General features: G+C 44.7%; 1 protein-coding gene across 2 annotated transcripts; it reads right to left on the bottom strand.

Moving 5' to 3' along the window:
* Positions 1 to 15: 15 nt before the first annotated feature.
* On the bottom strand, positions 16 to 10,889 carry GLB1L (galactosidase beta 1 like). 2 transcript variants are annotated; one of them, XM_008145141.3, is made up of 17 exons: positions 10,709 to 10,888; positions 8,987 to 9,094; positions 8,648 to 8,814; positions 8,236 to 8,386; positions 8,017 to 8,077; positions 3,435 to 3,529; positions 3,160 to 3,334; positions 3,014 to 3,072; positions 2,787 to 2,908; positions 2,641 to 2,681; positions 2,346 to 2,464; positions 1,961 to 2,035; positions 1,767 to 1,856; positions 1,522 to 1,635; positions 1,094 to 1,225; positions 605 to 820; positions 16 to 439 (listed from the first exon to the last, which is right to left on the bottom strand). In XM_008145141.3, exons 2-17 carry the CDS (start codon positions 9,053 to 9,055, stop codon positions 170 to 172), a joined length of 1,956 nt encoding a protein of 651 aa, XP_008143363.2. In that variant the 5' UTR covers positions 9,056 to 9,094; positions 10,709 to 10,888; the 3' UTR covers positions 16 to 169. The 2 variants fall into 2 exon arrangements, with proteins under 2 accessions (XP_008143363.2, XP_028006743.2); XM_028150942.2 differs by lacking the exon at positions 1,961 to 2,035 and having other exon boundaries at positions 10,709 to 10,889.
* Positions 10,890 to 10,895: the final 6 nt, after the last annotated feature.

Below are 10,895 nucleotides of genomic sequence, written 5' to 3'. Positions count from 1 at the left end.
TGCCATAGAGATGTGTGGAGCTGGTACTGTCTCTGGAACTTTAATCACAATAAAGTTTGGCAAGGAAACTGCACTTGTACAGTTGTTGTGGTCTTTGATTCTTTGTGGTCACCTTGGCCATTACCAAGGGATCCTGCCCACTCCATGTCCCAGGTCCAAGGGTTACCTTTCAGTGCCCACTTAACTCCATTGGTTCAGAGTTACTTGGTGTATCAGCTGAGAGGGAGTAGATGTATGTCTTATGCAAGGTGCTATTGAGGATAGGACTATCCAGAAATTGGATTTGGGGTTGGGGAGGCACATTTTCTAGCTCAAGCAATGTGATTTTGTTGAGAACTCCCCTAGGAAACAGCAAAGGTCTTGGCACATAGAGGGTCTGTTGTGGCCCTCTCTTTGTCCAGTACCGGCCCAAGTTAAACCCATTGATCCAGACTTGACCCTGTCATAGTGGGAGGAGAGGAAAATAAATGGTCAGTTCTCAGGGGAGTAGAATTATCCTCTTTTGGGTTTCTAATCAGAGGAATCATTTCTGTTCCCCCTTCTTCCATGATTTTTCTGTCTTACCACCTCCCATCCTCATCCCAACCACTACTATCAGCAATACCTTGGTCCATCCAGGTAGAAAGAGAAATGTGTCTCTGACTGAGTCTAAAATTGGAAACGTTGTGGAGTAGAAGATGGGGCCAGAGGGAGTTTGAGGACGTGAGTTTTTCAGCAATTGGAGGGGAAACCACCACTTTACAAGTTTATCGACTTTCAGAGGGAACATCAGCCATTGGGTAAGGATGGTTTGCCCCAGAATTGGTGCCTGCAATAGGCCCTGTGAAGAAGGCAAATGAAAATTCATCATCACATTCATTAATCTCTAAGGTGAAATTGTCCCTAATCAAACCCTGAGATCCAATTAGTAGCCATGTCCAGATCCCTACAAGTCACTACTTTGCTAAGGACATGGCTCTTGCTTATCTTCCATTAGGCCCCTATCTTTCCATTTTTCTTCCTCTGTTCAGATGCCGCTGGAGCTATGGGACATCCCTCTAGGGAGTTTGGTCAATAAAGTCATGGGGTGAGGGGACGGGCAAAGCTAGCTCACCTTGAAGTCACTGTAGTTAGACCCGAAACTGAGCCTCCCCATGTTCTCCAGCAAGACATCCAGTTTGGCCCCCATTTTCCCCGTCAAAAATAGTTTGCGTTTCGTGTTTCGTTCCAAAACACCCTGAAACACCTGTGGATAAGAAGATCTATGATGGGAAGGGTTCAACATCTAGCTCCTGGCCACCAAACAGGAAGCCACATTAGGATACTTATTTGGAGGGGAAAGAGAATGTAGCACATCTGTCAATTACTCTCCATTCTGGACCTTACCCTTAGTCAAACTCTTTCTCATCCAAGCTTATCCCTGGACCCTCTGCAAATGTGGGCAGGCAGTGGGAAAAGGTAGATAGGGGAACTTAAGGCTAAAGGGTGCTTGAGAGGAGAGGAAAGGGGGGCTCACAAGGTAGCCTGGAATTAGGTTCGTACCCCATCCACCATCACGTAGGCACGGTCATGTATTCCGTTGTTTGGCACCCAGAATTGTGTTGGCTCAAAAACAGTTTGCGTTAGATAGGTCCGGTACAACATAAAACCACGGTCCTAGGTGTGGAAGAATGAGTACTTACGATAAACTGATAGAGAAAATGGGGAAGATGTGGAACGTAGGAAATCTTTGGCTATAGCTGGTAAGGAAGGTTGCCTTACCTACTGGCTGTGGGATTATGCCTTACCTGCTTGACAGCTTCAAAGGTCATTGGCAAGATTGAATGGATGGGCCCTTGGGGGCACAATAAGTGCAGGAAATCTAGCAAATATCCATCCTATTAGAATAAGGAAACAGTATCAGAATGAAAGGGGAGTTTCAGAATAGAGTGCTATTTAGAGGATAATATGGTAGAATCAGAAGAGATAGGGAGGAGCTTACCAGGTGTAGGGTCAAAGGTCCGAGCATCATCTTGGGGCTGGGGGGAGGTAAAGGTCCCAAGGGAATTTCCTGGAACTGAGCCCAAATTCTCTCAGGAGCCATAGAAAAACCACACAACCCCTATTCCAAGACCCTAGCACAGGGTTCTTAACCTGGCATCCAGGGAATGGCTTCAGGGTCATGAATATCCTGTAATTTTACACATACTTGTATCTCCCCAGGTAGTCCCATTTGGGCGAGTGGAAAATGTTTTTATGGGATGCTCACAGGGCTCAGTGACCTAGACAACCACCAGTGATTTCTGGGAACTCTTTACAAACAATTTAGGCACTCCCTTCCCCAAAATTAATAAAAGCCTTTGGCACTTAATGAAGTGGTAGGGCACCTGGCTGATGACATTTCGAAGAGCAAAAAGCTTGAATGTGACATCCCCTGCTTCAGATATCGGTGCATCGTAGTCATAGCTGGTAGTAATTGGAAGGAAGTGTCCCTTCTCATCAGCACCTGGGGTCAAAGCAATTTAATTAATTCAATACATCTATGCACGTGCAGAGAATTTTGCCATCAGATGGGGGCAGTGATGGCCATAGCCATCTTATAGATATCCTAATCCACGCAGCCCTCAAATTCTAATTCCTTGCTACCTCCCTGCTTCCACCCCAGGGACCATCTGGACTCACCATTCCAGTATCCAAAGTTGGTACCGCCATGAAACATGTACCTGAAATGAGGGAAGATGGGGGGAAAAGCATGAGCTGACCTGTGTAATCTGAACTTTTATCCCCAACACCCAATTACATTCATGTTGGCCCCAGTGTCCAGTTACATGTTCACACTGGCTCCCAACTTCAGCATTTTCTCTAGTCCTCTGGTTACATCTGTAATGGACCGTGTGGAATGATTCTGGCCCCAGTAATCCAGCCAGCCTGTGTAGTACTCAGAGTTCACCTAGTGTGAAGTGAAAGGAGCCGCCATGAGCAAGATGGGGAACCGAGCTCAACCCATTCCCACCCGTGATTCTTGCCTTGATTGCCCTCCCCTCTGGCTTCTCACCAGTGGCCCGTGAGGTTCATACTCCCTTTGCAGGGCAAAGATTTTGGTCATGTTGTCGGCTGCAGAAAGGAGGCATGGGTGAAAGATAAACATCACAGAAGAAATGCTCCTTCCCCAGACTCCACCCTAACCCTTGCTCAGGAGACCTGGGCCAAAATCTACAGTGGTATAAAGTCCCTTGAGGGAGCCACATTTGAGTCCCTGTGGCCCATCTGTGGTGAAGAGCAAAATCTCCTCTCCTAGTAGTGCACGGAAGAGCCCAGCCAGGTGCTTCATGTAGTCAAAGTCGCAGGCCCGATAGCTACCATATTCATTCTCCACCTGCCAGGAGAGAGGAAAAGTAGAGCACAGCCATGAGGTGGAGAAGGTTAAGAACCCCTGGAACCTCCTTCCCCTTGCCTAGTCAACTTTCCACTTGTACCTGAATGCTAATGATGTTGCCCCCATTGTGGTAGAGCCATGGATGTATCTTGGGCAGCAAGACCTTGAACCAGGAGTCCACTGCAGCAAGGAAGTCTAAAGGAAGGAGCAGTGCTCTGCTCATTAGGGCACCACCACCTCCACAATCCCCACTCCTAGCATCAATGCTAGGAACTTCAGTGCTGCCTGAACTGTAGGAGAGATTGTAGGAATAGCAGTTTGCATCCTACTTGTCCATAACTAAATGTGGGAAGCAGTAACTTGTGAAAAGAAGCTCTCAACCCTATTTGCATGGCAAGAAATTTGAGCACAGGAAACCTTAAAGCAGTGTTTCTTGTAAATATATTCTTTAAATGTAAGGAAAAGGTTAAACACATCTCATGGAGCTATATTGTGTAATCAATGTATACAAGATTGCTATGAACTAACATGGGAATTCACAGAACTGTAGAATGCCTGACCTACACCTTGATGTGACAGACAGTCCAGGTGATTTAAGTCATCAACAGAAAGAGCCTTATATTAAGTTTCATGGCTTAAAATTCTCAACTCCTATTTGTGATTTTTGTTGATTCATACTCATGGTCTTCATGTATGTTATTACCTTTGCCTGACACTTTCTCTCCACCTCCTTTACCTAGCCAACTCCAACTCAGTCTTCAGGTCTTAACTTATATTTCACTTCCTTAAGAAAGCCTTTGATATCCCAGATTAGGGTAGATCCCCCTGTTACACACTCTCATATCACCTGATACTTCTCTTTCAAACACATACCCAATTATAATTAAGCATTTATTTCTGTAATTGTTTCATGTTGGTCTTCCCCACTAGTGAGCAGGAATTTTGTCAGGTTCATTTGTTTGGTCCCTATAATTTGAGGACAATGCCTAGCAGATAGCAGACTCCTGAAGGTGGATTTGATGAAAGATATTTTGGAGGATATTTTTGTATCCTTAAAAGACTTAATTCTAAAAAAGGAATAAAATATTTAATTCCTTTATATTTGTATTCTGCATAAAGGAGACCCAGGTTTTATTGCCTTCTTTAATCCAAGCATGCATTAAACCTCACTCAACAAAAAATTATGGGTGGTGACTAGCACCAAGCACTATTGTGTAAGTGTTAAGGATATAGAATAGAAAGAAATAGACAAAAATCCCTGGGAATTTCCTTTCCAGTGGGGGAAGCAGTTGATAAATTAAAGAGGTAAAAAATATAGTGGGTTAATGCCAAGGAGAGAAAAATAAAGCAGAAAAGGAAGATATAAAATGGTGAGGTGGGGGAGCTTAAATTTTAGAGGCTGGCTCAGGGAAGACCTCACTGTGAAGGGGATTCTGCAAGAAGACCTGGTGGGTTTAAAGAACAGCAATGAGGCTAGTGTGAACAATGAGAAGAGTAGAGGTCAGGAAGGTGACTGAGATGATGAGGTAGGAACTAGTAGGACATTTTAAGGAATCTATGGTTCATTTTCTGAGTGAGATGAGAACCTGTTGGAGAGGTTTAAGCAAAGATGTGACATGATCTGATCTGATTAACATATTTTAACAGGATCACACTGGCTATTGTACTGAGAATAGGCTACATGGGAGAAGGGCAAAGACAGGAAACCAGTTAGGAAGCTTAAAATAATCCAGCGGAGAGAGGTGGTTTGGACTAGAGCGGTGGCAGTGGAGGTGATGAGAAGTAGTTGAATTCAATATATTTTGAGAGTAAAGCTGACAGAGTTCTCTGATGGACCAAACATGGGGTGCAAGAGAAAGACTACATGAATAATTACACCATAGTGTTTAGTTTGGTAAGTTGGAAAATAAGAGTTGCCATTAACTGAAACAGGGAGATTGTTGGAATAGCTAGTTTGGGAGGCAATATCAAGTGCTTAGTTGTATCATTATGACTGTTGGATCTCCAAAAGCAGAAGTCAAGAAGGCAGTTGGATAATGTGTTTGGAGGCCAAAAGAAGGTCTTGGAGATAACATATTTCAGTCATTACCTAATAAATGGAATATAATGCCATGAAAATGGATGAGATTGTCTAGGGCAGTGGCCGGTAAACTCATTAGTCAACAGAGCCAAATACCAACAGTACAACGATTGAAATTTCTTTTGAGAGCCAAATTTTTTAAACTTAAACTTCTTCTAATGCCACTTCTTCAAAATAGACTCACCCAGGCCGTGGTATTTTGTGGAAGAGCCACACGCAAGGGACCAAAGAGCCGCATGTGGCTCGCGAGCCGCAGTTTGCCAACGACGGGTCTAGGGCAAGCATGTTAAACTCGCGGCCCACGGGTCCAACAAATATTTTTGCAGCCCAGCCAATATAACGGTATGTAAGAAACGTTTTAATTAAAATTTTGTAACTTAATTTTTACAATATCCTGTTATACATAATTATTAATAACGAACTACAATATTCACTTATGACTGATTACTATAATTGTGTTGCATTCATTTCCCTTTCGCTCCTTAAGTGCAGGTGCACCATTTCTCTCCACTAATACTAGCAGGGAATATTTTAGCAGCCGATTGCCACGTCATTAGTCTTGTACTGACTTGTTTGGTGTGTGCAACAGGAAATACTTTGCTTTTGGAGAACAAGAAAAATAGGTTTATTTGCACTATGCTTATTAATTTGTGCAGTTACTAGTATTCAGTGTCTGGCAAGTTAATGTTCAAGAAAAAATATTAATTTTTATTAAAATGTTCTATTATTTTATGTTAACAATTACTCATTTATTTCAGCCCTTTGTATTCAGCATGTCTCTATCAAAATAAACCTATGTTTCTATGAAAATTGAAGCTTTTGTTTTATTGTGGTCCACATAAACTTAAACCTTGTTTATTTGGCCTGTGTTAGCCTTTGAGTTTGACATGCTTGGTCTAGGGCATGAACATAGAAAAGAGAAGCATCTAAGGACTGAGATCTGAAACACTCAAGCATTTAGCAGAAAAGGAAACAGAGAAGAACCAGTAAGAGATTGAGGAGTGGTCGGAAAGATTGTGGGGAGAGGGGCAAAGACCAGATAAGTGTAGTATCATGGAAGTTGAGAGAGAAATGTATTTCAAAGGAGAGTGACCAACTGTGCTAAATGTTGCTGATTGGTCAAGGAAGATGAGGTCTGAGAAATCACCATGGAGTTAACATTAAAGAGGTTACTGGTGTTCTTGAGAAAACAGGAGATTGCAGCCCTGGTCAGTGTGGCTCAGTTGGCTGAGTGTCATCCTGTGCACAGAAAGGTTGCTGTTTGGATTTCCAGTCAGGGCATATGCCTGGGTTGCAGACCTGATCCCCAGTAGATGCAGGAGGCAGCTGATTGATGTTTTGCTCTCACATTGATTTTTCTCTCTCTCCTTTCCCCTTCTTTTCTCTCTAAAAATCAATTTTAAACCTTTATATAAATAAAAGGAAGTGAGAGACTACACACAAGATTCATCATCATAACCATTTTTAAAAATTACACTGCATGTTGGTGCTCCATCAATAATTTAACATTTAAAAAATTTTTTTTATTGATTTCAGAGAGGAAAGGAGAGGAAGAGAGAGATAGAAACATCAACAATGAGAATCATTGATTAACTGCCTCATGCACACTCCAACTGTAGAGCCAACAACCCGGGCATGTGCTCTGACCAGGAATCGAACCATGACCTGCTGGTTCATAGGTCGACACTCAACCACTGAGCCACATCAGTGGGGCTGGCACCACCATCTTGACTGGGTACTCACACTGCTGCCACCCCTACCCTTTCAATCTAATCTGTCAGCAACCTATATCTCAATTCTGCTCTCCTCTTTCCATTTCCACCACTATCACCTTAGTCCAGGAGCCATCATCTCCTCAACTATAGGCTTAGTCTCCCAATTGGTTTCTCCACCATGATCCTTACTCCCCTCAACCCATTCTCTACATCCAGGCTAAAGTAGTCTGAAAACAAATCTGATCATGTCACATCTCTGATTAAACTCAATGACTTTCCTCTATGCTAGAATAAAATGCAAACCCCTTAGAATGGCCTACAAAGTCCTGCATCGGCAGTCCCTATCTCCAATTTCACATCATACCACTCTCTCCCTTATCCACTATGCTCCAGCCATGCTGGCCTCAATCATGCCATGTTCTTTCCCATCTCTGGGCCTTACAATACACTGTCCCCTTTACCTGGTCATTCTCACTTCACTCTTCATATGACCAGAACGTTTCCTTCCCTAGTCAACTGAATGTCATCTCAGAAAAGCATTTCCTGACCTCCCTACCTAAAAGAGGTCTTCTCTATTATTCACTATCTCAACTCCTTGTCTATTTCCTTGTGTGGTATTTTTACAACTTGCAATAATATTACAGATTTTTGGTTTCTTAAAAAATCTATTTCTTCCACTACATAGTAAGCTCCATTGCACAGTGACTGAGTTGGTCTGGTTCCCCAGTTTCTAGCATCCTGCTGGGCACGAAGGAAACACTCAATTTATATTAGAATGAATGATCTCCAATTTGGGGATGGTCTCTTATATTTTGGACACCCAAATGACCCATTTTGTCATTGTTGTTTGCTTTTTTTCCTTGTTAAATTTTTTTCTTTCAACTCACCTGGATCTGAAGTTCTCAGATGAATATTAGGTTTACGAAGCAACCAGGCTGGGAGACCCCCCTGAGACAAACATAAAGACAACAAAAGCAGCATATGGGTTTTGTTGTCTGAGAAGAAATTAAGTACAGTGCTGGAAGTGGCCCTAGAGTATGGGCAGAAGGGAATAGCCTAGGAACCCCACGTGGGTAGCTTTGGTTCTATCCCTTCAACTAACTCACCATCTCCCACTCTGCACAGATGTAAGGTCCTGGTCTCAGTATGACCAACAGGTTCGCTACAGATGCCTCTTTCAGAAATGCAATGAGATCCCGGCTGCCATTAAAGTTATAGACCCCAGGCTCTGGCTCATGGTAGTTCCAGGGTACATAACTGAGAAAGGAAGAGGTTAATAGGGCCCAAGGCTTGCATGGGAGATGCCTGGGAGGCATAAGGGCTCCTGGCCTTACAAGGAATATCCAGGAAGCTGTTGGAAGGAGATCCTGGCCCACCCTTTCCCACCCTTGGCCTGGTAGCCCTGGAGCTCTAACTCCTCATCACACCCAAGCAGTCTTCCTGTCCCGACCCCCTTCATAAGGGGGTGGTAGGAAAAGTAAATCCCACCCCTCCATGGCTCTCCTGAGCCCTTCTTACAGCTGTACTGCGTTGAGGCCACTCATTTGCATCTTGAAAAGCCGGTCAGCCCAAAGCACGCGAGGTACCCGAAAGTAGTGCAGGCTGCCAGACACGTAGCGGAACGGAGCCCCATCCAGAAGGAATCTATCGAGTTCCCGATCTACTACGAAGGACCGAGTGTCTGCCTGCAGGGGGAGAGGCGGTGCTCAGCAGGCGTCCGGAGGAGGGGTAACGGGCGTCTGCCAAGAGCAGAAGAGATGGAACTAGGTCTGCCGAGAGTTTTGTTATTTTCACTTTGTCTCCTACGCCAGATCTAATCCGGTCTCACCGCAGGCTAGTTCGATCCTCTTGTCTCACCTGGGGTAGCAGCAGCGTCAGGAGCAGCAGCAGCAGGGAGAGAAGGCAGAGCGGCTTCTTGGGAGCCATGGCGCTTAGCCTGCGGTCCAACTGTCACGTGGCGGATTCCTGGGAGGGAACTTCAGTGAGCAAAGAGGGGCGGAGACCACCTCAAGTTGCCAGGCAATTAGCCCGGACTTTCGTCTTTGGCTCCTCTACTAGTTTGTAAAGTCCTCTACATTGTTCCCCCCATAAAAGGTGGTTTATTTTATTTAGACAAAAACAAAAACAAAACAAACATCATTAACCTTATTCCATCCTTCATTTATTGATTTGCTGTGCCATAGAAATGCATAGAGCAAATTAGTTTTAGGAAGAGATAAAGTCCTCTACATTTAAAAAAATATATATTTTATTGTTTTTTTTTTTTTAACAGAGGAAGGGAGAGGGAGAGAGTCAGAAACATCGAAGAGAGAGAAACATCAATCAGCTGCCTCTTGTACAACCCCCACTGGGGATGTGCCCGCAACCAAGGTACATGCCCTTGACTGGAATCGAACCTGGGACACTTGAGTCCACAAGCCGACGCTCTATCCTCTACATTTTGAACCAGCTTTATGAGAGTCACTTGGGAGCTTGTTAGAAATGCAGAGTCCCAGGTCCTGCCTCAGACCTCAGAATCGGAATTTGTATTTTAACAAGATTCCCAGGCGATCGTAAGCACATTCAAGATTGAGAACCGTGCTCTACTAGACCCAGACGAGCTCTTTAAGGGTTGGGACCTTGTTCATCTTGAATCTTCAGTATCAGGCACAGGGCCCACATGTAGCAGGTTAAATCTAAATAAATGTCAGAACCCGGAGGGGGTGGGTAAAACAGGTTTAGAAACAAGGGAAACTATAGGGAGATCTTCCCAGTGACGTGTAAGGAGGGCAAGGTTGGGGAGGCAGGTTACAAAACAGATATTTTTCCTGGAGAGCCCTATTTCAGCAAAAGACACCATCAAGGTCTATTCCATCTCCTTTGGGTGTTTGCCCCTTTCTAATTTACCTCTGCCTGTCTGTGCAAAAGATGTCAAGGACAGTTGCTTGGTGCCAAGGCTTGGGAATTTGGGGATTTCCATTACTCCTGCCTTCACAGTCCCAAGCCTGAGATGTGAGCATCAAAATAATGATAATAATAATAATAATAATAATAATACTTCTGTTTAACACTTACTGAGAGCTATGTGTCAGATATTGTGCTAGGCACTTCACATATCACTTAATCTCCAAACAACTACATGAGGTAGATAATTATCATTTGCATTTTACAGGTGAGGAAATTGAGGAACAGAAATATTAAGTAGCGTGTCCAAGGTCACACAACTAGTTCAGTAGAGCTGGAATTTGAAGTAGGCAATCTGGCCTCACGGTTCAGGCACTTAACCTTAGGTAGTGGTATGCCTATTTTATAGATAGGGAAAGCGGTGTTAAATAACTTGTCCGAGGTCGCACTGCTAGTAGGCTATTATTAGGACCATATTTAGACCCTAGTCTGGTTCAAGAGCCTGAGCTCTTAACCAGTGAGACCAGGGTAGTGGGATATAGGCAGAGCCCCCAGGGTTGTACTGATTAGAGTTCCAGAAGTCCAGGTCGCCAGCAACCGCGCCCCCATCCCTCCCCGCCCCCCCGTTACTCCTCCCTCCCTCCGGCCTGGGCTGTACTCGGCCACCCAGCGCGCCGGAGGTATGAGGCCTCCTACCTCCAGCATTGGGAAATGGAGGTCCTGGGGGCCTCGGGCCGAGCCCGGCTTTGCTCCCCGCTGGCGTAGGTGCTTTCGTCCTGACCCCTACAGAAGGCCAGGTGTGGAACCCTCTCCCGGGCCCAGGTACCCGTCCTCCCGCAGGCCTGGCCCGCCCCCGGCTTGTCCGCTCCAGGCTCCTACATCC

The sequence above is a fragment of the Eptesicus fuscus genome, chromosome 11 (genome assembly GCF_027574615.1).
Source record: "Eptesicus fuscus isolate TK198812 chromosome 11, DD_ASM_mEF_20220401, whole genome shotgun sequence".
NCBI lineage: Eukaryota > Metazoa > Chordata > Mammalia > Chiroptera > Vespertilionidae > Eptesicus > Eptesicus fuscus.
This window is presented reverse-complemented; position numbering and strand designations above follow the sequence as displayed.